Source organism: Myripristis murdjan, chromosome 11, assembly GCF_902150065.1.
Source record: "Myripristis murdjan chromosome 11, fMyrMur1.1, whole genome shotgun sequence".
Lineage (NCBI taxonomy): Eukaryota > Metazoa > Chordata > Actinopteri > Holocentriformes > Holocentridae > Myripristis > Myripristis murdjan.
This window is the reverse complement of record NC_043990.1, coordinates 29,522,844-29,549,362: the sequence shown is the minus strand read 5'-3', so window position 1 is coordinate 29,549,362 and position 26,519 is coordinate 29,522,844. Positions and strand designations below refer to the sequence as shown.

The 26,519-nt window shown below is 40.6% G+C and overlaps 2 protein-coding genes across 2 annotated transcripts; one reads left to right on the top strand and one right to left on the bottom strand.

Annotated features, from left to right (window-relative positions):
- Positions 1-8,095: 8,095 nt before the first annotated feature.
- agr2 (anterior gradient 2) lies at positions 8,096-11,673 on the top strand. The gene is made up of 8 exons (XM_030063886.1): positions 8,096-8,150; positions 8,681-8,810; positions 8,904-8,967; positions 9,332-9,384; positions 9,790-9,866; positions 9,988-10,051; positions 11,173-11,256; positions 11,396-11,673. The coding sequence occupies exons 2-8, from the start codon at positions 8,693-8,695 to the stop codon at positions 11,443-11,445; spliced, it is 510 nt and encodes a 169-aa protein (XP_029919746.1). The 5' UTR covers positions 8,096-8,150; positions 8,681-8,692; the 3' UTR covers positions 11,446-11,673.
- A 3,969-nt stretch (positions 11,674-15,642) lies between these two features.
- tspan13b (tetraspanin 13b) lies at positions 15,643-26,276 on the bottom strand. Its single transcript, XM_030063222.1, has 6 exons — positions 26,070-26,276; positions 23,821-23,988; positions 20,902-20,982; positions 18,661-18,774; positions 17,245-17,355; positions 15,643-15,892 (listed from the first exon to the last, which is right to left on the bottom strand). Exons 1-6 carry the CDS (start codon positions 26,130-26,132, stop codon positions 15,818-15,820), a joined length of 612 nt encoding a protein of 203 aa, XP_029919082.1. The 5' UTR covers positions 26,133-26,276; the 3' UTR covers positions 15,643-15,817.
- Positions 26,277-26,519: the final 243 nt, after the last annotated feature.

Here is a 26,519-nt window from a genome sequence, read left to right as displayed (position 1 = left end):
TCAGAGGCTTCTCAACCTGGTACAGATTGGTACTCTTCTCAAGATGTAGATTTTTTTTTTTTTTTTAATTGTCTAATTTAACAATCCTACCAGCACAAACTCTTAGCTACCAGTCGCTGCAGTGCAAAAATAGCAGGAATGGCATTAGCTTTCTAAAACTAATATCTGATGAACCCTAAAATATTGGAAGTAAAGCCTGTGCTGAGGCGTTTCCCGGGTACTTCAACTAATCTAAACCTCTCAACAGTGCTCATTTTGACTATGGTTTCATTTTTCCTCAAGGATTCGATTGGGTTTCTTTGTAATGTTTGAAAAGGTCAAGTAAACCAGTTTGTCACATCCTGTTCAAGCCACCATGCAACCAGTAAGCGGTGTGGGCTGGAGAGGATGCGTTAGATCCGTGTTATCAGGGCAGGGCCTGAGTGCAGATGTTGAATGTGTCGTGTGAACAGGAGTGGCTTTGTAACCCTGCCCCTTAGTTCAAATATTGACCCTGTGCTGAAAGCGGTGGGGGAAAGACTGAAGTCATGAAAGGCTTTGTATGGAGAGAACAGGGAGGTTAAGGACACCTCAGCTCTTAACTGCTCCTACGTCCTTTGTTACAGACCAACGTCAGCACAAGTGATCTCATTAGGGCTGAGAGAAAGTGAGACTGGATAAAGTCAGGTAAGCTCTGTGGATGAGATCAGTTGTGCTGAAGCAGGAGAAAATATAAAAATATAAACGCATTTCTAAAGTTGAAAAGGAAACAATAACACAAAAACAATGTCAAGAGGAGGTGGAGTTACAGAAATGAATCCTGATGGTCTCGCAGAGAATGGTTTTACTGGCCAGGTGTTGCACATGCAGGGATTCTGATTCGGTGCGCCACAGATTCTGGTCTGACTGAACATAACAGCATGAAATTAGAGAAGCAGTGTGTAAAGATTTTAGAGAGGATAGTTAGGGAATGTGTTTGTATGATGCTTATGATCAGAACTTGTTAAAATGTACAAAATGGGAAGGTTCACTGGCAAGTGTCCAAGCCATTAAGTGTCAATAAGGACTGTGCCTGTAGGAAAACCTCAGTTCCTGGTGGGTCTCACACACACCCTCACTCATCAGCTCGTCACCAGCTAGGGAGACCCATTTGAACAGGCAAAAATAAACTGACTGAAAAACTCATAAGGACAAAACAAACAATACAAAACAATTCATGATATAATTATCATGATGGATTAAGTCAAAAAAAATTACGATTTAATAATGCAATAATGCAGCAGTGTGTGTTTGGTTGGTTGTTAGAAATCATAGTGAGCCAGATTTGACAGTTACCAGCTCAGCAGCCTGAACAAACTCAACAGTCAGTCAAGTTTCACAGGAGGCTGGACTTGAGACATGGTTGGAAACGTGTACTTTTACAGGGTAAAACGTGTAAACGTGTAAACATGAACATATCATAAATATGTTGTGAGCCATCTGCATTGGGGGGCACATTGCAGAACATAGTATGATGCAAGTTTGAAATTATCCTGATTGTAATTGTGATAGTAGCAATCAGGACAATACCAGCTCTTACTATAGAACAACAATAGTAAAAGTAATAATTATAATAATAATAATTATAACGAAAGGTCTGATCATAGCCAGACTGATTAATGCTAATAATTGGATTAGTAATGATAGGACTAATAATAACTATTGGATATTATCTGCATAACAATAAAAACGTATGGAGTGTTTCTTGATAATATTGCCTAAAGGGAGCGCGTACGAGGTGAACAGTAAAGGTCCAAGCACAGAGCCTTGTGGAACTCATGGAGGATTCATTATTAACATGTACAAATTGAAAGCAATCTGATAGATAGGACTTAAACCAGTTTAGTGCAGTTCCTGTAATGCCAGTCTCTAATAAGATCAGATGGTCAGTGGTGTGGAATGCAGCACTAAGGTCTCGCAGGACAAGTACAGAGAGAGGTCCGAACTGTCACCAGTGCTGCCTCTGTGCCATGGCGTGCCCTGAATCCTCGTTCAAAGTCCTCACATAAACTATTGTGATGAAGACAGTCACATAACTGCTTAGCAACTGTTTCCTCAGGACCCTAGAGAGGGTACGTTAGATCCAGGTCTATAATGAACTAAATCTGATGTATGAGGGGGATGCAAAGTTGAATTATAAATGATTCAGTAATACATTTCGAAAGGTGTATTAGTGTTTTATTCATGGTTTGTTCATCATTAACTAATGTCTCATAAATGACTACTAATGATATATATATGATATATATCAACACATCATCGTTATCTTATGCTAATTTGCTCATGAATATCTCATAGCTGACTGATCACATGCAGATGGTTTATTTGTGATATGCTTACATATGTTAACATTCATGATTTGTTCATCATTAACTAATATGTTCTAATTATCATTATTAGAAAGTGTTACCCTGGTGGCAATACTCACCACGTACAGTTTTTTATGGCAGGCGCATGGACCCACGATGGTCAGACACACTCCTCGACACTGAGAAGCAGTTTTCACACATGGCAGGTGACACACCAATCATTCATTCAAGTCTCATAGCAGTCACTACACTTGGCTTCCAGTGTTTTGTGGTATGTTTAGAGGAGTTTTTGTATTGTCTCTCTCTCTTTTGTCCAGTCCTCCCCCCACAACAACCTGTCTTTCTTCTGATTCCAAGCTGGACATTAAGCCATTTTTGTGTGTCCATCATCACCACACATTCATGCTAATGCTAGCTCCCAAAATTCTTTGAGCGGTGAGTTTAACTTTTAACCTTGCAGCATGGGTCACTCTTAATCTTGCAGTTATGTGAAAGATTTGATGGCTGCCGGAATTCCTCTTAAATTTGGCTGCTACATCACCATTAAATTATGCACCAAAACAGGTTTTTGTTGGAGGTACAAATGCAAAACACACATTTTTTCTTCCTATTAAAAATTTTTTGAACCACTGGGGGGCACCATGGGGGGCATTGCATCCCGGCCCCCACCACCCCTTAGCAACGGGACTGACAGCTACATACCCTCTGGTCCCAGGATGCAGAAATAAACGTAAATGGTCTGATTCATTCGGTGGAGGGCTTTTTGTTGTCAGGAGGCCCTGTCTGGACTGGGGCTGGAACAAAGCTGTCATTGATGGCAGGCAGGTCACATTACCACTGCTCCGGCCATGCAGCGGGACAGGTGGGACACACTGTTGAGCTGGATCAAGACAAAGCCGAGGCTGGGTGGCTCAGAAGCAGTGAGCACAACTCAGAGTGCACTTGAAGTGAAGCAGTGTCCACGAGCAGAATTCATATTGACTTGATTCATTTTTGCAAAAAGGGTTTTGAGCTGCTCAGTATGTAATAAAATATCCAAAAAGTCAGAGAGTGAATAAAAACTGACTACTGAATGAAGGGAGTGCTGTTGGTGTATTTATTTATTTATTTATTTATAGCAGAGACTAGAACCATCAGTATCCATACCAATTAATCATAATTACCATAAAATACGTTAACAAAAACAAACAGGAGGACAGTTACCACAAAGTAACATAGTAATATTTCATGTTACTTAATATGAATTATTATAATATTAAATATTTGTTTGATTTTAATAGTTAATTTGAATAATAATATTTTTGAAAATATTATTATTTGTGAATATGTCATCAATGTTTTTCTTCTTTTCATTTGAATATGTAACTGGTCCAGCCACATGGAGGCAACCTACCCAACCTACAAAAAGCTCGTCCATCAGACAGCACCCACCTGATGCCCTGGAGGGCTTTGGGCAGAGCAGCTTCAGTGGCAGGCTGATTCCACCAAGACGCAAGACTACACGAACTACAGGAAGTCTTTCCTGCCAGCTGCCAACAAACTTTTTAATGTGCAATAACTGGTACTCCTGCACTCTACCACTCCATCACTTTTAGCATCTCAGCACTTTAGCGTAGTTTTATTTTAACAATTTGTATTTTTATTGATATTTTGTATAAGTCTGTGATAGATCTGTTTTTATTAGGGCCCGAGCGCTGGAACAGCGCGAAGCCCTATTGTAATTGCTTCGTTTTTTATTATTATTCTTACGTGTCATTCGGCCTTAATTTGACCCCCTAAACATGCTCCAAAACTCACCAAATTCGGCATGCAGGCCAGGTCTGGCGAAAAATTTGATAAAATGGACAAACGGACCCCCTAAGTGCAGAAATGGACTCCGTAGCGCCACCTAGGCACACAAAGACAGCCGCTGTGGCCCACAGGAATGCGCTAGAAAGACCAAACCACTGCCGAAATGTAGGTCTCATCAAGCCCTACAATTCACGCGCTGACACCCCCCACCTAAAACCAACAGGAAGTCCGCAATTTGCGTTTGAACATCACGTTCTCGCCCAAAATTCCGCTTTGAACAAAATCTATCTCCTCCCAGGCCGTAAGTGTCAGCGGCTTGAAAATTTAACAGATGACAGAGGACACAGTGCTGAACAAAAGTTGCTAAAAACTCCGTCATTACTTGATTCGTTTGGATTTTATAAGCCCTCAAAGTCGGAGTGGCCAAAACCAACACTTCGGTTTTTTCCATGGACTTTGGTGGGAAGAGACTGACTTTTGGCACTAATTAAGCCCCTGGAGTCTAAAGTAAAAGTCTGACGGCTTTGAAAACTATGCAGATGGAAAGAGGACAAAAATTCCTACAAAAATATGTAGTTTTGATGTGGATTGGACCAAGTTTGTGGGAGCTGTGAAGAGTTTTCAAACGTTTTTGACTCTGGTGTGCTCTGCTCTGCACTCTGCCTGGACATGTGACTCACTCTAGCTGCCTCAGGAATGCGCAATACACACCCATTGTAAGAGCTCAGAGGGAGCAGAAAACACTCTCAAACTAAAACTGCCATAATTCAAAAACGGTAAAAGATAGCAAAATCATGTAAATGGGAGATTTATAGATCTGAGTCTCGTGACTCGTTTAAACTTTGAAACAAGTCTGTAACTCAAACGGTGACCGAGCTGTGACACCTCAAACAGGGGTGGGTTTTCTGGATTTCTCCATTAGATTGAATGAGGATTTCTCTGTCTGCCTGCATTTTGGTGTGATCATGCAGCAGCTGCCAGTACTCAAGTCAGTCACACACTAGGACATGCTAAGGGCGCCATCTGCTGGAGGGGCGCTGCTAGTGGCCAGAGGGGCACCAGCAGCGAATGTACTACCAGTGGGTTTTTGTTGGCGTCGTGTGTGTGTGTGTGTGTGTGTGTGTGTGTGTGTGTGTGTGTGTGCACGTGCGTGTGTGTGTGTGTGTGTGTGTGTGTGTGTGTGTGTGTGTGTGTGTTTGTGTGAGTGACTGAGTGAGTAAGTGAGTGTGTGTGCCTGCATTTTGGTGTGATCATGCAGCAGCTGCCAGTAGTCCTGTCGGTCACACACTAGGACTTCTGCGGCCTTTCAAAATAAAAGCCCAAAACTCTTTCACAATAAAAGCACCGAAAAATACCCTTAAAACTGGTCTTCTTATTATTATTACGTCCAAGTAAACCTTAATTTGACCCCCTAAACATGCTCAAAAACTCACCAAATTCGGCACATACATCAGGTCTGGCGAAAAATTTGATAAAATGGACAAACGGACCCCCTAAGTGCAAAAACGGGCTCGGTAGCGCCACCTAGGGACACAAAGGCAGCTGCTGCGGCCCACAGGAATGTGCTAGAAACACCAAACCAACGCCGAAATGTAGCTCTCATCAAGCCCTACAATTCACGCGCTGACACCCCCCCTCTATAACCAACAGGAAGTCCGCAATTTGCGTTGGAATGTTCACGTTCTCGCCCAAAATTCCGCTTTGAACAAAATCTATCTCCTCCCAGGCCGTAAATGTCAGCGGCTTGAAAATTTAACAGATGACAGAGGACACAGTGCTGAACAAAAGTTGCTAAAGATTCCGTCATTACTCGATTCGTTTGGATTTTATAAGCCCTCAAAGTCAGAGTGGCCAAAACCAAAACCTCATTTTTTCCCATGGAGTTTGGTATGCAGAGGCTGACACTTGGCACTAATTAAGCCCCTGGAGTCTAAAGTAAAAGTCTGACTGCTTTGAAAACTATGCAGATGGAAAGAGGACAAAAATTCCTACAAAAATATGTAGTTTTGATGTGGATTGGACCAAGTTTGTGGGAGCTGTGAAGAGTTTTCAAACATTTTTGACTCTGGTGTGCTCTGCTCTGCACTCTGCCTGGACATGTGACTCACTCTAGCTGCCTCAGGAATGCGCAATACACACCCATTGTAAGAGCTCAGAGGGAGCAGAAAACACTCTCAAACTAAAACTGCCATAACTCAAAAACGGTAAAAGATAGCAAAATCATGTAAATGGGAGATTTATAGATCCGAGTCTCGTGACTCGTTTAAGCTTTGAATCAAGTCTGTAACTCAAACGGTGACCGAGCTGTGACACCTCAAACAGGGGTGGGTTTTCTGGATTTCTCCACTGGATTGAATGAGGATTTCTCTGTCTGCCTGCATTTTGGTGTGATCATGCCACAGCTGCCACTACTCAAGTCAGTCACACACTAGGACATGCTAAGGGCGCCATCTGCTGGAGGGGCGCTGCTAGTGGCCAGAGGGGCACCAGCAGCGAATGTACTACCAGTGGGTTTTTGTTGGCGTTGTGTGTGTGTGTGTGTGTGTGTGTGTGTGTGTGTGTGTGTGTGTGTGTGTGTGCGTGTGTGTGTGTGTGCACGTGCGTATGTGTGTGTGTGTGTGTGTGTGTGTGTGTGTGTGTGTGTGTTTGTGTGAGTGAGTGAGTGAGTGAGTGAGTGTGTGTGCCTGCATTTTGGTGTGATCATGCAGCAGCTGCCATTAGTCCTGTCGGTCACACACTAGTTCTTGTTGTTACCTGAGTGTGAGAAATGAATGAATGCACTGCTGCTGTGACAATTGCAATTTCCTGTGAAGGATAATTAAAGTATCTATCTATCTATCTATCTATCTATCTATCTATCTATCTATCTATCTATCTATCTAATGCCAGTTTCACTGAATTTTGCTTTATTTTGTTAATCTATATTTGAGGATGTATTTGTGTTAATTTACAATTTTAGGTCAATTTATCTAAGCAGTGAATACCATAGTAAGGCAAGGCAAGGCAAGGCAAGTTTATTTGTATAGCACATTTCAGCGACAAGGCAATTCAAAGTGCTTTACATAGAGCATAAAGGCATTAAAACAATATAAAAGAACACAAGAAAACATACATAAAAACAATTAATAAATAGAAGCTGAAAGGAAGTAACACTGTGCTGGCATCATGGTGAGGAAACTGATCCTAGTCATCATAAAGTACCATAACACACCATAACAGGAAAGCGGAGTGAATTTTGGCCAGGGGAATGTAGGACTCTGTGCTAAATCAGAGTGTTGACACATGCAGCTGCACCTATTTCACCTGAGCCAATCATACAAAGACTAGTCATTAAAGCCTCAGATCACATTCCTCAAGTGAATGCTGACTTGTCCTTGGACCCAGGCCAAACATCCTGCTATAATTCAGTACTTTTGTCATAGGGACAGAAAATCCCAAACTGCACATGATTTCAGTGTTGTGTAAAGTAATGTTTCCATCTTCAAAGGAAAATACATGACGTGAAACTGCCTGTACTTTTCTTTGTGTAGACACCAAACCAAACTCCACTCAAGATCCTGCTAGTTTTTTACTTGCCTGCTTGCTTGATGGCAAATACACATGGCTGACGTAATATAATAAAGACATCATTTAAAGGCATCATTTACTTTTTCCAGTAACTTCAGCATATGTACGACCTACCAGGAAGCGCTTGATTTCAATAAAATGACTTTTATAAGTGGTTTACTCACACACTTTGGCCCTTCACTGTGTGTCTTTTTGCATATTAAAAGGAATAATCCTCATGTCAATTCTAAATGTTGCATGTTTTTAGTGCTAAGCAGGGAAACCTCAAATTACAAGAATTTTGAATCGTGCTCTGCAGGGGGGAGTCAGCCTCTGGAGACATTCCAGCAGAGGAGGTGTTTGCGCTGAGGGAGGAGGGGCGGACTTGCAAGGTGCACAGGTGCATAAATAGGAAGCAGGAGAGTGTGGAGTTACAGCACATCTTTGAGCTGCGGTCCACGGAAACCCAACGGCCAGTCCCAACAGGTAAGTGACCCGGGGTCTCCTGACAGGCGAGCTTCCTCTCCACTTAGACCTGCTGTCACTGCAAGATCTGAACTGTACCTTGCATTTGCTGCATTCCTTTGAAAAGGCATTTTCTGTGCAGTCTTCAAATGCTGAGGATTGTCAGGGCTGGAGGGAGCAGGCTACCAAAATATCCTATTGGTGAAGTCAAATTATTTGAGTCAAATTGTAGAGTAAGTTTGTGATTTGAAAAAAAAAAAAACAAAAAACACAAAAGAGGACACTGATAAAAAGAACTAATTCTTTGCAATTCCATACTCATTACAACTCACTGAGTTATAATGGTAACTCTGGTTCTACCTGTTCTCATTCCTGTTCCAGGTAGGTCTATAATAATAGGGCTAAATGTCATATGGTTCTACCTGTTCTCATGCCTTTATGTAAAAAGACTCAAGGCCATGCGTTTTTCCCACCCTACTGATTTGACTCTGAATCAGTTCCTTCAGTTAGAATGGTAATTCTGGTTCTACCTGTTCTCATTCTTATTCCAGTCAACCGTAAGGATGATCAAAGCCTTGTTGTCGGTGCTCTTGGTCGTGATGGCCGTGGCCTCCTCCCTCGGCAAACCTGACAAAGCCATCCCGAAGAGAGGCAAGAGGATCCCCCAGACTCTGTCCAGAGGTGTGTAGGAGGGGCCCACACCTCTGTATGAGCCACTGGCTGGCAGTGAAGTGTCAGTCTGTCACTGATTTCTACCCGTGTTTGTTTCTCCAGGTTGGGGCGATCAGCTGATCTGGGCTCAGACCTACGAGGAGGCTCTCTTCTGGGCCAGGTCAAAGTACGTGAAAAAAACATTTATTGAGATGTCATGAATATGACATAGACACCATAGTCTTGCTTTAAAAGTGATATAAAATGTTGAAATCTTGGATTAAAGGTGACATAAAAAACTGAAATATTAAAAATCTTAAATGTTAAAATGTTGGCTTTAAAATGTGACTTAAGACAATGACGTCTTGGTTGAAGTGTGACATAAGACAAACATTTTGGTTTAAATGTGACACTGACACAGTCTTGGTGTTAATGTGACATTTGATACAAATGTATATTGGTATGAATATGATGCAGGCATAAATGGGTTGGCTGACAGTTGATTAACCAAGTATATGCAACAAAGTCATTTGTTTCTGTGTTCTACTTAGGAATAAGCCTCTGATGGTAATCTTTCACCTGGAGGACTGCCCACACAGCGCAGGTATGTTATGACCTCACTGTGCATGTCAAAGATCGTGAGATCAGCCGTTACATTTATTTATTGATCTATTTGTTTATATATTGTATTGTATATATATGTTATGTATTTAATTATTTTGCCTACATGTGTAAATTTCTGGTTTATGCATCCAAAGTTACTCTGGTGAACTAAGAACAAAAAAATGAGCTCTGACATGTTTGAATAGCACAAATAATCTCTAAATTAAATCTCTATTGACTTGCCATTTACCAGAGCAAACAGTCTTTTGTTTGCCAGTGTTGTAACATCACATACACATCCTTGTACTGCCTGGCACATTGGCGTGTGTGTTCATATCTATCTATCTATCTATCTATCTATCTATCTATCTATCTATCTATCTATCTATCTATTGTCTTCTTTTAGCAATGAAGAAGGTCGTTTCTGAGGACAAGGAGATCCAGAGAATCCTTGATGAGGACTTTGTCGTCCTCAATTTGGTGGTAGGTTACACGACTTTTCATAATCACACTTCTTTAAACCACCGAACTTCTGGGTTCATAACCACAGATATTCATTATGTAATTTTCCTCTCAAACTGTGTGTTTTTTTTCTCACCCACAGTATGAAACCACAGACAAACATCTCTCTCCTGATGGGCAGTATGTTCCCAGAATCATTTTTGTCGGTAAGATATGGTCATCCCCTTACAACTGTATAACTAGCAATAACTTTCTATTTACAATAATAGCATTTGCTATTATTGTAAATGAAATAGTGTAAATAAATAGTGTGGTAATGCTGCTCACATGATTTGCCTTTAACTTGACCAAAGTCACCTAAGTAACTTAAACATGGGGAGAATAGTGAATAGCAAAGTAACAAAACAATAGTAAAAAAGGAAAACTTACCTTAAAACTATATTTCCCTACTGTGGGACTAATAAAGGAATATCTTATCTTATCTTATCTTGATTATTATAATTACATATTTTATTTCATATTAAATCACAAAATTGTCTCAAAAATGAAAAAAAAAGAAAGAAAATTACATAAAAACTGTAAACAATTACCACAAAATCCCCCCAAAAAAGTAAAAATAAAAAGAATTTGGGGTTTTTATTGCAATTGCAAGGATGTTGAACTATTTAAAAAAGTAATAACTGTTATAATAACATCAATATAGATACATACTCATCCCTCTTTAAACACAGCATCATAGCTAATAATCAAATGTGTAAACGTGTGGAAGCTGTGAACTTACTTTTGATTCTTATGACAATGTCAGTTCATTTTTTGCCAAATTCTGATTTTTCAAAGAAAGTAACCGCTTGCTGCCATTTGGAGCACCAGTGTGCAACTTTTTCAATGTTTGCCATGTTTGCAGCATTTGCATGCAACATAAACTCACATGCAATGTAAACCCAGCATTTGAAAATGTTTTGCTATTTTGGCATATCCACATGATAAAGCCTATAAGAGAAGAGCTGAGGCCAAAATGCATGTATGAAATGCAGCATCCCCTCGTTTCTGAAAATGTGCTCCGGGGACAAAAACAACCTTCATTATGTCAGCTCAAACATGAAGGATGCATGAAAATGATTTGTGGGTTCCTGCCGTGCTCAGTGTTAGAGCTAAAATCACCATATACATTTTACTTTCAGTCCACTAGATCATAGAAAAATGTGATCCCTCTGGGTCAAACTTTCTGGCAGTTAGTGGTCAGTCAGACAGAGACAGGGGCCTGACATGTTTCAGCAAGGTTTTCTGAATTCATCGATGTGTTACCTTCATCACAATCTCTCTGCAGATCCCTCCATGACAGTGAGGGCCGACATCACCGGCCGCTACTCCAACCGCATGTACGCCTACGAGCCAACAGACGTCAAGCTCTGTAAGTGCTCAGAGTATCTGACATATCCAGCATATTCTACACATCACTGCCATCTGTCCTCAGAGCTCTTTTCTGTATCTGTAAAAAGACAGCGCAGATGAATTCCATCTAAATGTCACTGTCATCCCCCCCCCCTCAGTGCTGGCCAACATGGAAAAAGCGAAGAAGCTCCTGAAGACCGAGCTGTAGAGCGTCAGGCTGAGACACGTGCTTCACATGTGACCTCGGCCGTGTCATGAGAGGCGCTGACGCCGTGCTGTCGCCGCAGTTTACACCTGGAAAACGAAGCACTGGAAAGTCCTTCTCTTCTACTGTTCTCCTCTTTGAACCACCCACCCGCTTCTCCTCCCTTTTATTGTCCAGATAATGTATTGCTGTACATCCAGAATGCCTTTTTAATAAATGTTGATGCTGTTCACACACACACAAGATACCTGCCTTTTCATTTTGCCACACATACACTGACATTCGCGAAGTCTCCTCTTAACAGTTGTTCTAGAGATGGGTCTGCTGCTAGAACTCTGTGTGGCATTTATCTGGTCTCTGATCTGAGCTGAGATTTCTGAGGCTGGTGACTCGGATGAACTTGTCCTCAGAAGCAGAGGTGACTCTTGGTCTTCCTTTCCTGGGTCGGTCCTCATGAGTGCCAGTTTCGTTGTAGCGCTTGATGGTTTTTGCGACTCCACTTGGGGACACATTTAAAGTTTTTGCAATTTTCCGGACTGACTGACCTTCATTTCTTAAAGTAATGATGGCCACTCGTTTTTCTTTGGTTAGCTGATTGGTTCTTGCCATAATATGAATTTTAACAGTTGTCCAATAGGGCTGTCGGCTGTGCAGTAACCTGACTTCTGCACAACACAACTGATGGTCCCAACCCCATTGATAAAGCAAGAAATTCCACTAATTAACCCTGATAAGGCACACCTGTGAAGTGAAAACCATTTCAGGTGACTACCTCTTGAAGCTCATGGAGAGAATGCCAAGAGTGTGCAAAGCAGTAATCAGAGCAAAGGGTGGCTACTTTGAAGAAACTAGAATATAAAACATGTTTTCAGTTATTTCACCTTTTTTTGTTAAGTACATAACTCCACATGTGTTCATTCATAGTTTTGATTCCTTCAGTTAGAATCTACAATGTAAATAGTCATGAAAATAAAGAAAACACATTGAATGAGAAGGTGTGTCCAAGCTTTTGGCCTGTACTGTATATATATCATTAGTAGTCATTTATAAGACATTAGTTAATGATGAACAAACCATGAATAAAACACTAATACACCTTTCTAAATGTATTACTGAATCATTTATAATTCAACTTTGCATCCCCCTCATACATCAGATTTAGTTCATTATAGACCTGGATCTAACTTCCCCTCTCTAGGATCCTGAGGAAACAGTTGAAAATAAAGGCATAAACGCATTGAATGAGAAGGTGTGTCCAAACTTTTGGCCTGTACTGTATGTTGGAAAACAGAGGTTTGCTACTTGAACCATTACAGCCTCTGTTACTATTTACTGAAATAGTAAGGAGGTTTTGCATATTTAGCAACAGAAGTAAATGGGTGAAACATTCAAAATAGTACCAAAAGTACTCAGTACCAAAAGCTGTACAAAACAAAGTGCAGCCAGATTCCTCCTCCGCTCTCAGGTGACTGACTCCATGCCCACTGTTGGCCACGTTGCAGCTCATCAGCTCCCCATGCAGTGCACGGCTTACAAAATTCATGGATGCGGCTTGGAATGTATAATACCCAACTCAAAGCATACGTATGTTAAAGTGAAGCTTCTAACTTAAACCTTTCATGGAAGAGCTGCTCATTTGACAAGCAACATGCACACTTATTTCCATTCTGGAGTGCTCCGACTAATACTGCAAACTCATGCTCATCATGGCCGCCATTATTTCTGGTTTCTCTTACAAACACACCTATGATTCACTTGCTGTGCATACACACTTATCGTAGGCCTCTGTTCTAGCTGTTGCAGGACAGGGGCCCTCTGGAGTGTTCGCTCAAATGTAATGCATGCTGGGACACATGCCAGTAAGCTAACAATACGTTTCTTATTCAGCTGTTATATGATCGGATCAGTGAATGTTCAGCTAAATGTCCCCTCAGCTTATAAGAAATTCCCCGTTCTTGAAATCATGTTTGTAAGTTACAGAGCTGATACATGCAGGTTAAAATTTAACTATTAAAAACTCAGAAATGTGGTTAAGAGTCTATGCATGAAACCTGGTGTGAGTGTGTGTGTGTGCAGTGGTGTGTTACGCCTGCCCGGTGCAGCTCTGGTTCACATCCTGGATGGGCGGGGCCAGGCTGCAGGAAAGCTTGTTCCTCTTGCCTGGCTCCTGAGGCTCAGCTGCAGCCATTGTGCTGTGTGAGGAGTGTGAGCGGGCACAGAGAGCGTGGCAGGCACCGGTTGGTCAGGACACCAACCACCATTCCCCCCTTTTCTGTGGGAAGCTGTGGTAATGACACCTCCTGGAAGCCAATACATGCATTCATGTCCACAGGCAGCATGCTGGGATTCAGTCAGACAGGCCTGCAGTGTCCAGCACAGCCACTCCAAATCCCTGCCTTCCCTTAAGTGTCCCCTTAAGCAACTTCACACAAAAACCCTTTGTGTCCATATTGGAGGGCAGTGCCACACCCATTGAAGCTCCATCGCTCTGATACTGACATGCTGTTGGTTTATGGCTGCAGCATCACATCAAATAGAAAATATTTCCATGTAGTATCTTCTTTTAAATCTCTTCAATGGATCTTTTTATAGTGCACGCACTGGAATATTTCCTCTACTATGTTTAATTTTTATTTATTTATTATTTTTTTTTTTTTTACATTTTTAGACAACTTGTTGCTGTCTCTTGTGTTGTACTTCCTGCTCTGCTTTGTGGTATTTATTCAGTTTATTTAATTATTTAATCCATTTAACTTGTCTGTTTATCTTTGTATAAGCACTTTGAATCTTGGATTCAAAAAGTGCTGTAAAAAATTATTAGTCTTCTTCTTTCAATGAATTTCTTCTGTTGCTATGTTTGCTGCGCTTTTTTTTTTTTTTAAATATATACATTATTTATTTACTTATTAATTTATTGGTTTATTTTTCAGGGACTATACACAATAAAGACATTAGATATTGTTTGTAACCTTGTTGTTGTCTGTTTTTTTTTTTTTTTTTTTTTTTTAATTTCCTGCTCTGTTTTGTACATGGTATTTATCCATTCATTGTCATTCTTTATCCATTTAACTTCTTTTTTTATTTTAAATCTTTGTATAAGCACTTTGTGTCTTTGACTCAAAAAGTGCTATGAATAACATTTGCTATTATTATTGTTATTGCTATTGTTATTAAATGGGAATTATATACATGTATAAATGGGATCTTTGGAAAAGCTTCGGAATATATTTTATATATGAACATATTTTGTGAGGGGGGGACACAAATATGAACAAATTTCCATAACAATAATAAAATACTATAATTTCTGTAACGATGCTGGAAAAAAAGCACAGTCCTTTTCTTGATTTTTGGTGGATGGGAGACCAAAAAATAACATAACATAAAATAAAATCAAATCAAATCAAACAGCCAGAGAGTGGGCTGGTTTTCTTACATCGGTGTTTTAATGTGATTTACAGTACAAAGGCTCAGACAGGTACATGGTTAGTAGAGTTGTCACTGCAGTTGTCGTAGCTTATGTTAGGGAGACTCATGCAAAAGGCCAAACACACAGCACACCGCCAGAAGCAAGACAAACTGGTAGAGCTGTGACCATTAAAACATATGCAGATACATTTTCTCTCTCTCTCTCTCTCCCATGCTCTCTTGCTCTCTCGCTCACACACACACACACACACACACAGACACACATACTCCACCCAGGTTATAATATACAAAGGTACGTACTCACACAAGTGCATGGTGTACAGTCATACTTTCAAACACTGTTAAAATAATGATGCATGATGATTCATTATGCAGATGAGTGGTTTCAGACATTACTGCATTCAGTGGAGTTGAATGCAATAACGCATTCATGCAGAATTCCGTTTAGATTGAAAATAATGAGAGAAAAAAATCCCCTACAGCAGTTCAGGGTGGTACGGTTCAACATTAGCAAGCAGGCTGCATAAATACTTTTGGAATATACAGCAGACTGTTACAGACACTCCTTTTTTCACCCATAAGTGCACAATTTTACGAATTAACTGTATACATGTTTCAGTGTGTTACACATATCCTATGCAGTAGTCATTGTTACCTCAACACAGATGCATCAGATGCAGAAATGGAGATCCTGGAGAAGAGTTGTAGCTGTTGTGGCTTCATGTGCCCTGTTTAGACAACAGCTTTGTATCTTTTTTTTTTTTTTCCCCCTCCCAGAACACACCTCATTCTTGAAAATCAAGCACTTCACATTATAACACCATACAAGTTTGCTGCAGCAATCAGTGCAAACACATAAGTCACTTTTGTATTTACAGTTAAAGCCCATAGAATGTCCGTACAAGTGGTGAGGTGACAGTGCAAAGGGACGAGACCAGGCGGCGGCTCACAGGAAAGCACTGGGGTTTGCCCTGGGATCCTTCTGGTTCCTGTAGCGGTACGTGAGCCACACTCCCAGGATCTGAGACAAGGACACACAGCAGTCAGCTACTGGGAGCTCACACATATGGGAAGTCATTTATACACTATTACTATTACTGCTATTACAACTCTGTTATTGCTGTTTTTCCAAGTCCCAAGTGTGTCTCACGTCCTGGCATTTGAGTCCCAAGTTAAGTCATAAGTCCATGTCAAGTCCCAAGTCCTAAACTTTCAGGTTCAATTCCGAAACAAGTCATAATTCTCTCTTTACCAATCCTAAGAAGGTGAAGGTTGGATTTCATGGGCTGAAACTGCCCTGGAGCTGATAACAGCTGGAGAGAGACAGGGTGTGTGTCTGTGAAGTTATCTCGGGGTCGTGGCTGCCCTCCTGCCCTCCAAGTTGGGAGTTATCATTTATAATTAGATTTTACCTCTGCTTGCCGTGTGTATGTTATATACTGCACCTGGTCCAATAGCATTACCCATTTCCCCACTTTATGTTAACTGTTAATCAGTTTGGTTATAAAATAGTCCTGAAATGACAAGGCACCTCTGCATTTAGTTCATGCTGAGGAACGGCAGGCCCTGCTTCCTCTACAAGTGCATTTGTTTAACCGCTGTTTAGTTTTGCCAATATAAAGGGTTAGGGTTAGACCTACGTTATGTGTCAGTGGAACTAAATAACCATTAAACAAACCCAGGGGTCAACACAGGAGGACCAGGTGCTCAGGTCAGGACCCACACAATGATTTTGTGGCTTATGGCAAACAGGCTTGGGGCCCTCCAAATCCAGCACAGCAGATTAACAAAGAGAGCCACTATTTGCCCTGAATTTTTCACCATGTTGCTCCTGCAGGGGATGCAAATTTAGCGTCATATCCACTGAGAACTTGTATAAAACTGAACATAGCTGCAAAATCCCTAATGTCCATGTGAGCAGCACTACATCAACACCAGCTACTATTATTTGGAAGTACATGCTTATTTTGGGCTGATCAGCTGAACATGTCCAGGACATTAGGAAACCTGTTCTGTGGTGAAATCCCTGTGTAATGACAAGGAAACTGTCAGATAAACACCATAAACACAGTGAACTGTTTGTTCTACATGGCCAGTGAAGAACACTTAACTCTTCCATGTCAATGTTACCTCTGATGAGGTAATGTTGACATTATTTCTTGAGGCAAAACTGAAAAAAACCCCTCTTATTTATGACTTCATGAGGTGTTTTGGGGCGCTTGGTAGCCTGGGGCCTAAAGCAGTTGCCGACCTTTGTCTTCTGGTAAAGTCTGCCTCTGCCACCGTGTGGACTCACACCACGCCCAGCTAACTAGACAACCCAACTCTACCAACGTTACTTTCTGCTTTAAGTGCTGTGGCTTGATGGCTGACCTCTGTGAAGCTGAAGAAGAGTCCGATCCCACCCACGAAGCGGAGAATCTCACCGGCATGCTCCTGGATCTTATCTGCACATGGCGAACATGAATGGTTGGGGAAACAGGCCTGCAGGGGACCAGAGACAGAACAGGTCGACAAGGACAAAGCAAACAGAGCAAATCACGATTTTTTTCTGGCATTTCTGCTTTATGTGAGAGTGACAGGAAACACAGTAGACTGGGCTGTAACTTCAGAATCATGTAACCCTGTAGGCATTTTTGAGGAAAAGCACTTTATCTGTTGTATCTGTTGTTTCTGTATGATTTTTTAGTGCTGGCCTTTGATTATTATTATTACATTTGTATTAGTAATAATATCATTATATCTACAGTAAACAATTGGTGAGGTCAATTTTATGTAATGCTGGAGAATGAATGGAGGTGAATGGGCCTGAGTCAGTTAATGCTATTTTAAGGCTCACAATAACCTCTCACAAAGAAATAGTATGGGTATATCATACATTTCCTGAATCCTCAAAGTCCATTAGGTATTGTGGTTGTTGTCTTTTGGGTCCTTGATATCCCTTGATCCCACAGGGATAAAAGAAACTATATAGTTTAAGCGAAAAATGTGGGAAAATGTGTTTGATTTATGGTTTAAGGAGGTCATGTGACCTCTGTGTTTGTCAGAAAGAGACACCCATGGGCTTAAATGAAAGCTGAGAAGGTCCCCTTTACAATGATACCAGACATCATATATAGAATATTGGCAAATAGGAAACAGATAGCCATTTCTAACTTTGGGCGACTAATCAATAATCATGCTAATTAATCAATAATTATGACTAAGTTGTAACTTTTACAGCTTGGCATACGGCAGAAATGGATTCAGGTACTAAAAAATCATACAGAAACAGCAGATAAAGTGCTTTTCCTCAAAAATGCCTACCATGTTTTTTTCTAAGGGGCTTTTTCAATTTTCGGTCCTGACTACAGGGGAGAGAGAGAGCAAGAGGGGACAACCTGGGCCACCAGGATGCTCCAACAGATCAAACAGTCTTGATGGAAGAGTGTGAGCTGTATATCTGTTTGTCAGCATGGAGCAAAAACTGTCCTTCAGTTAAATATGGCTCATATGAAAGACCGCTTCACATATTAAAGACCGTTCCACAGACCGCTGTTGCAAACAATACAAGATTTTTTTTTCAACTAAACTGAAACATTGTCTTTATTTATCTTTATTAAAAACGCTTATCTTTAATGTGAACTTGAGAGCGCACACCTCAGCATGATGGATGTGATACAGTCTGACTGATCACGCATGGACAGTCACGCTGAGTGTTGCTATGGTGTTTCATATCAACAACTACGCACAGACACCAGATCAGTTCTGAGAGGCTGAAATGCAACATGAGGAAGATTCCACACATACAGCATCACAGGTCCCGTTGACCTCCACCTGCTTGAAGCCGCAGCAGTTGAGGCTTTTCTCCACGTCTTTCTGGGTGGTCTGAGAGTTATTCCACCCGACCTCCAACAGCTGATTCTGCAAAATGTGAGCAGAACAAACAAGCATTTCATCTCTGCAGCAAAGACACACCTCTCAGCACACACATCAGTTATTTTAAGAGGATTTACATCCAGCAGAGATCCTAGTGAAGTCACATTCCATTTAGGATTGAATGTGCTATGTGTATCATATTTAAGCATCAATACATGATTATTTATTTATTTATTTATTTATTTATTTTTGCACAATAAAAGCATCAGAACAAGAATGAAATAACAATAGATTGTGCAGGTGAGATACAGAAACTCCCTAGGGGCTTATAAGAGAATCCCACCTCAAAATTTGATTACATAAAAAAAAGAAAAAATGTCAACAAACCAACAAAAAAGAGCAAATATACATTAAATCAATGCAAATCAGATGAATTGTGATAAAACTGTATAATTAGCGCAAACAAATGAGAGCCTCCATCTCACAGCAAGGAGCATTCTTGGTGCAACTGGTTCTCAAACGTAGCACCACGTTCCCCCTTCCTGTTCCCTGAGGGAGATGATGGAGGTTTGTGTTTGTGCTGTTTTCTCACCCGCTTCTTCTGTTTTAATCCTCCTGTTATGTTTGGGGTCAATTTGACCCCATTCAGTGTTTAACATCTCTAAATAAATGACTAACATCGTTTTTTGTTTTTTTTTTTTTGCTTCATATTTAATGAGTTATCATAATTTAATGGGTACTACTGGGTAAACATGAAATTCACATGATGATGTGTACACACTTTGTATGCATAACTTATAAATAACAAAAATCTGTTCTTAGAAATAATATAAATCCATTATAACACAAAAAATAATATTTCTTTCCAATTTTAGGTCAATCAGTGAGACTTTACGGTGATTTGCATATTTTTCCATAGTCGCATAATAGGAATACTGGATGTATAAGTGGGGGTAGTTTGTTATTTTTTATTTAAAGGGCTATTTAGGTCAACAAAGAAACATAAAGTAGCTGACACATAAACTTTGGGAACAATTTGAATTATAATAATTTTGTGGAGGTTTAGACTGCTGGGGTCAAATTGAGCCCAAACATAAAAGATGTTGGTAAATTTGAACATAACAGGAGGGTTAAAGCAATCCATCAAATGTTTTTAGTGTAATTATGCAAAACTGTGCTATTAAATTATTATCTGCACCATGTGTAGCTGGGGGAGATTTTGTGTGTGTGTTTGTGTGTGTGTCTGTCCGTGGCTAATCTCAGAAACTACCCGGTCTATCAGCCTTTCCTCTCTCTCTGTTCTCATACTTCTCACTAAGCAGGTCATTCACTTCCCTCACTAGCTTTATTGCTTTTTTTTTTTTTTTTTTTTAAATCCTATCAAGAGAGAGACAGGCCAAGTCAGAGGATGACTTTCTGAAAGCATTCTCCACCCTGGAGGCAGAGGCAGCAGAGCGCAGCACAGAGCTCCTAAAAGCGATCAAGTGATAACTCCCCACGTCCTCAGAGATTTCAGAGATTTCTAGAGGGCCTGCAAATCACTTGCACTTCATTACAGACACCACAAACGCCTGCAAATTAACTTCCTGCAAAAAGAAAGCCCATAATCATCAGTGCTCATCGGCTCTCTTGTATTAGTGGTAATGGACAAACCTCTCAGCAGTGAACCGAGCTTTAAAGGGTAACTGCTGGCTAATATATGATTCATATGGCTGCTCTTACATCTTAAAAGGATAAATCCTCCTTTGGACACTCTGCTGTTAAATAATCAGTCTGTGATGTTAATAAAGTCCAGAAGTTGTTTTGCAATTTGTAATTTTTAAAAAAAAAAATCTGTAGCACTTATTGATTTCCTGTGTTTCACACAATGCCTTTAACCACCAGAGAAGGTGTGTGAAGTTATTGATCACAATCAAAGGTGAGTGAGTAAATATCTTGCGGTTACATTGCAAGTTTTAGATCTTTAAAACCTTTTCTGCTATCAAACTCCAGCTTTAGCTGCTGGAAACATCTCAATGTGATGCCACGCTAGAAAAACACCCCTGACCACAAAAGTGGAACCAGTAAAGAAAAGAGCGTCACTAACAGCTGTTTTCAGTGTTCAGGTTTTTAACGTGTATTGCTCCACTAAGACAACTGGATTAATAGAGAATCAGAGGGTTTGGATCCTACCTGCTGCTCTCTGTTGATGGCCAGGCAGGCGCTGGAAACAGAGAACTGTACAATGAACACCATGAAGAGGATGATCATGTACTGGACTTCACCGTCAAGGAACAACACCACATAGTGCATATAAAGAGTGCACAGAAAGTTGAATACCAAAGACAGATTGCTGTCCTCAGAGAGGAAATTCTTTTGCATGACGAGCATGAGCAACATTAAGGCAACATATCAGCAGCACAAACAGCAGCACAAAAACATTATATCACATACCACAGGCCATGTCCACTCTAAGCCAGGTACTTTGGAAAACACATCTTTTATTTTCTCTGTTGTAGCCTTCCTGCCACACTAAGCTGCCATTTTCTGCTGACAAAAACAGAGCTTTTCAAAAACAAAGTGTCTCCAAAGTGTGCACAGTCTTGTACACACTCTGGAGCTAGCAAACACTTCCACGTTCCTTGGCTGTAGAGTGGAAGTTTTTCTGTTCCAAGCATTTCAGAGTGGATAGCAGGCTTTTGGAATTTGGTCTGAAACACCAGTGGTGTAGTGTGGATGCCGTTTTTGTATTTACCCGGTGTAGAGTGGATAAAGCCAAAGGTGTTTTCACGTGTGGTTTGTTTCTGCCTCTCAAGTGGACCCTGACCTCACTTCAAAGGCTGGTCTCAGTTCGGTTCACTTTGAGGTTCATTTGATTTGTGCAGTGTGAATGCAAAGTGGCCCCAGCCCGCTTTGCATTTTGCTTCACCCACAAGTTCTCCACACAGAGTTGAATCGAGGTCAACTGGACTTGTTTAAAAGACATTTCACTTCTCATCCAAACGCTTCTTCAGTTCTGACAGACAGGTGGGGAGTCCCAGGTAGGTATTTAAGGTGTGTGGAGTCCTTATCCTTATCTAACCTGTGGTCTTTAACCACAGACAGCCACACAGGTTAAACAGCTGGGACTCAACACTAGTCTGTCAGGACTGAAGAAGCTTCTGGGATGAAAAGTAAAACGTCTGAGTGAGAAGTTGTGTTCATTCTCTTTCTTTCTGACAAATGTTCAAATGATCCATAAATCTGTGATGGTTACACTGGTGGGCTTAGAGCTCTAACGTGTTTAGTTGGAGTTCTAATAAAGCCATAACATGAGCAACAAGTGCTCTGAGATCTCACCTGTACTGTGATGTTATCATATGTAATCTTATATAACAGACTGCTTATAGTGTGAACACAAAGTTCACTGGCAGCTGGTTCACTTAAAGGGACAGTTCATCCATTCTGAAAAATTTGACATGATTTCACTATCTTCTTCTCATCACTAAAGGCCTCTACCTTCTCTCCATTCATGGTTGTGGCATTGGGGGTGTTGCTTGCTGTCGGGAATAATAAGCAGTTCTTTGATTTTTCATATGTTGAAGTGAGGACAGTTGTTTTCCCACCATGTACTGAAGTAGGATATGCAATGATGGTGGCAGACAGGGTGTCATTATTTTTTAGCACGGCAAACATGACTGTGTCGTTTGTATATTTGCAATAGTGGGTGGTGGGAGAGCAACTTTGACAGCTGTCGGTGTATGAAAGAGCACATATCATGCATCTCATAATTATGTAAATTTCCAGAGTAAAGGTGTGCTAGATAAAAGGCCTGTGACTCTGGTTCCTGCGGCTGGGCACAGAGCGCTGTCTGTGCACAGTTGGCTGCGTTGTGACATGTGATACTGCTCTCACATATCTCCTTGCACATGCACACATGAACGGAAAAGTTTTCCACAACACTACAGAGAGGAAGGTACAGTAGAACACAAGACAGCTGTCCCGTCAAAGACCTTGATGCGCAAGTTTGCATCCAAATATGTAATTACAAAAACAAAGACACATGTGGAATATAGTTTCTGAGTTTCTTGTTCCTGCAGTAAAATGTTCTTTTTCTCAACGGAATTCATAATCTATGAGACTTTTAGACAAAGTGTTTTTAGGTTTTGCCTAGTGATAGATATACTGAAAGTGTATGATTTGATTTGTAATATTGTGGAAGGTAAGGTAAAGGTAAGAAAAAATCTGGCCGAAACGTGTTGAATACCACTTATAAAATTAAGCTATAAAATAAAATATGTACATACAGAAAAGAGCTTGAAATGGCATTTTAACCCTGAGCAAATTCACTTGATTACTTTGCAAAAATTTACATATTTACATTACAACTACCATAAAATTACCAACAAATTTGAAAGAGGTTGTAAGAAAAATCCCATGAACTTCACATAAAATTACTGAAAAAACACAAAAAAGAAAGAAAGGAAAAGAAAATCACCCCCAAAAAGAACAGAAAATTACTCACGAGAAAATTGTAGAAATTGATTATAAAATGACCAGAAAATTAGCAAACAAAACAACACAAAAAAGAAAAAACCCTTAAGATAAGCTTTAAGAGCTTTAAAAAAATTACAAGACATGATATTTATTATTGCCATAACTATATTTAAAATAAAACTACAAGAAAATTACCATACAATTAATTAAAAAATGCCAAAAATAAAAAAAAATCTGAAAATAAAAAATCCATAATAAATAAATAAATAAATAGAGAGAAATGACGTGAATTCTGTCCAGAGAGTGAAACAGAACCTTTAAAAATAAAAGCTTGTGTAACAAAGAGTTAAATCTCTTTCAGTCAGTGTTTTATTCTGGTCAGATTTTCTTCTTTTTTAAAAACTTCCTTTTTAAAATCTTTTTTCATTTTTCTCTGCTTGTGCTCTTGCTGCACTAAATGGCTACAAAACATGTTCCTCTCGTGGATGCAGTTTCAGTTAATCATGCATAATACATAAGCCTGTATTATAATCACTCCATATCAGTTGAATTACAGTACAGGATCAGCAGAAGAGCTGCTGTAGCACAGTGACCTTCACAGCCCACACAGCACACTGCCAGCCGGCTCAAGGATACGAAGAAGAGGAGGACCTGGTGATGCTTCATGGCCCCGATGAGGCCTGCCAGGGCCACGAAGAAGAGGAAGACACCCACACCGATGACACCTCCCACCACCTGGAAACTGGAGACCAGCCCGAACCACTTTCCCCATGCTGCAATGCCAATCATCAGCAGGCTCACCATCTGTAAGAGAGAAATTTCAATTAAGAGCAATTAACAAAGCCTTTTTCTAAACCCGTCATTTGCTGTTTTACAGGGCTGGATCTAAAGAAATATTCATGGGGGGCTACAGAGTGACATGGAAATTTTACAGGGTGGCAGATAGATAATATCTTGAAAAAATAAATAAAAGTCACTGTGCTTGGTAACATATGATGTGCCTGTCTTCACTGTCCAATGAATGAGCTGCTGTTCATCAGTTGTCTCTACGCACTGCTGTTTCCTGGCTTGAGTGGAAATTTATTTCAAAAGCCATGTTTAAAAAAATGTCTGGAAAGAAATGTCCAAGTGGAGCTCAAAAATATGATATTACACAAACAAGATATTATGTGCGAGTGATTATTTTAACATTATGTTTTCATCTCATCCCTTTGAATTTAATGGAAAAATATGACACCTAGACAATTCCATAATTAACACAAAAACAAAACATCTTTCCATATCAGGGTTCTGAGGGCAAAATTCACATGGGGTCTGGAGTTTAATGACAGCCAACTTGATGGAAAACAAATCACCTACTGGGTCTATGTCTAGTGACATTAAGGAGGTTATCTCCTAGAGGAACTGTGACAGAAGTGTCCTGGGTTCAAAGAGCAAAATTACTATCTTGTGAGGTGTAGTTGTCTTGTGTTGTGTGGACATCGACCTCTGACTGGACTACTTTGTAATAAAGCACTGGGTGACACACAGCCAAGGAAATAACACTGAGAGCAGCAAGATGCCAACAGCTTTTTAATGGTATTAAAACACATGGTCTCAAAAACACATATATGTACTACTTCTTAATAAACTACTTCTTAAAAGGATAATTCATCTCTAGTGGCTCTATCTTCCTCTCATTGTTACTGAGTGCTGGATACTGGCTGCATGCTCCACATGCTAACTGTTAGCCTCCTGCCATTGACCTGGACTTCCCCCCAGCTAACACTCTGAAAAATAACTGCCTTAATCCACTTAAAGAATGTTTAACATCACTTTACATTTTTATGTTTTTAACGTAAAATTCACATACATTACCAAGTGCACGTAGATGATACTTTGGCCCATATTACGATTTGTAACTATGTTTTTCTATTATCAATCCACTCACTGTTAAATAAATGGCATAGAAAATGCTGAAAGGTTTCACACACACACACACACACACACACACACACACACACACACACACACACACAAAACAATCAGTCAATGGTTGAAGTATTTCCTCTGTGCAGTCTGAGCTCTCTATGCTAGTCGCTGGCAGGTGCTTGAGGGTGCATAAATTAAAGCAGTTGTTTTTCAGACTGTTAGCTGGGGGGAAGTCCAGTTCAATGGCAGGAGGCTAACAGTTAGCATTTGGAGCATCCAGCCAGTATCCAGCACTCAGTAACAATGAGAGGAAGATAGAGCCACTACTGTCCTACACAACAGCTGGGGGGAAGTGAAATACTATCACATTTTCAAAATGGGTGGACTTCCCCTTTAATATCTGATCTCAAGATGAGAATCATCATTATGGAAATCTACGTGAACATCAATTTCACTTTCAGAAGAGCAATAATTAAAGCCCCCCAACAGAAATAGAAATCAGGCTCCAGTGGGGGAGGCACCGTGTCACAGTTAGTGTGCTGAGCAGTCAGCAGCGATAAGACATGGCAGAGGGAAGGCCAGTGTGCCCACACAGGACGTCCTCTCTGCCGCTACAGCACGGCTGCAGCCCGGCAGCCGGCTGGGGGGTCGCCGGGTCTCCACCGGGGAATGTTGCTGACGTTTAGCACGGGTGACGAGAGGACATGACATTCTGAAAGCCTATTTTCTGCCCACACGACACATTTAATTTGGTTTGTTTGATCCTATGATGCACCGTGCATCTGGCTCCAAAACAAGCCACCGCTGTGAATAATTTACAGCAGCAGGGACAGAGCTGGCCCCCGCCTGCTTTACAGCCTCATGTGTCCCGCACTGGATTCTCCCAGTCCCAGGAGGAGAAAACACCTGCATCCACTGGGAGAGGGCTCTATAATAATCCATATGGTAGGCTTCATGCCGGAATGAATACTCACAACATAGAGGATGTTGAGCGCACACAGGGAGTGTTTGGAGCAGCTGAAACCGGCGCAACCCATCTTGATAAAATAATGGATCCAATAATCCGCAAGAGCAGAAAGTGTTTAAATAATCCGGAGGAAATCTACAAGAGCAGCACTCCGCTCCAGCACCAATTATTCTGTCCGACTGGAATAGATGGTCGCTCAGTGGCAGCTCTAATTGGGAAGGACACAGGCTGGAGAGGCAAGGTGGACAGAGACAGACGCGAGTATACAGGAAGTTACGAGGCTGGCCTTCAAAATAACATACACCTTATTTAAAAAAAGCAGAAACAAATAGGGAGTTTTCATTTATAGCAAATAAAGCATCATCAGGCAGTTCCGCAAGCAGGGATTCAGCCAAGTTGCAGAATAAAATGTCGCTTTAAACTGGAATAACTAGTTCACCTCCTTGATCACAGGTTG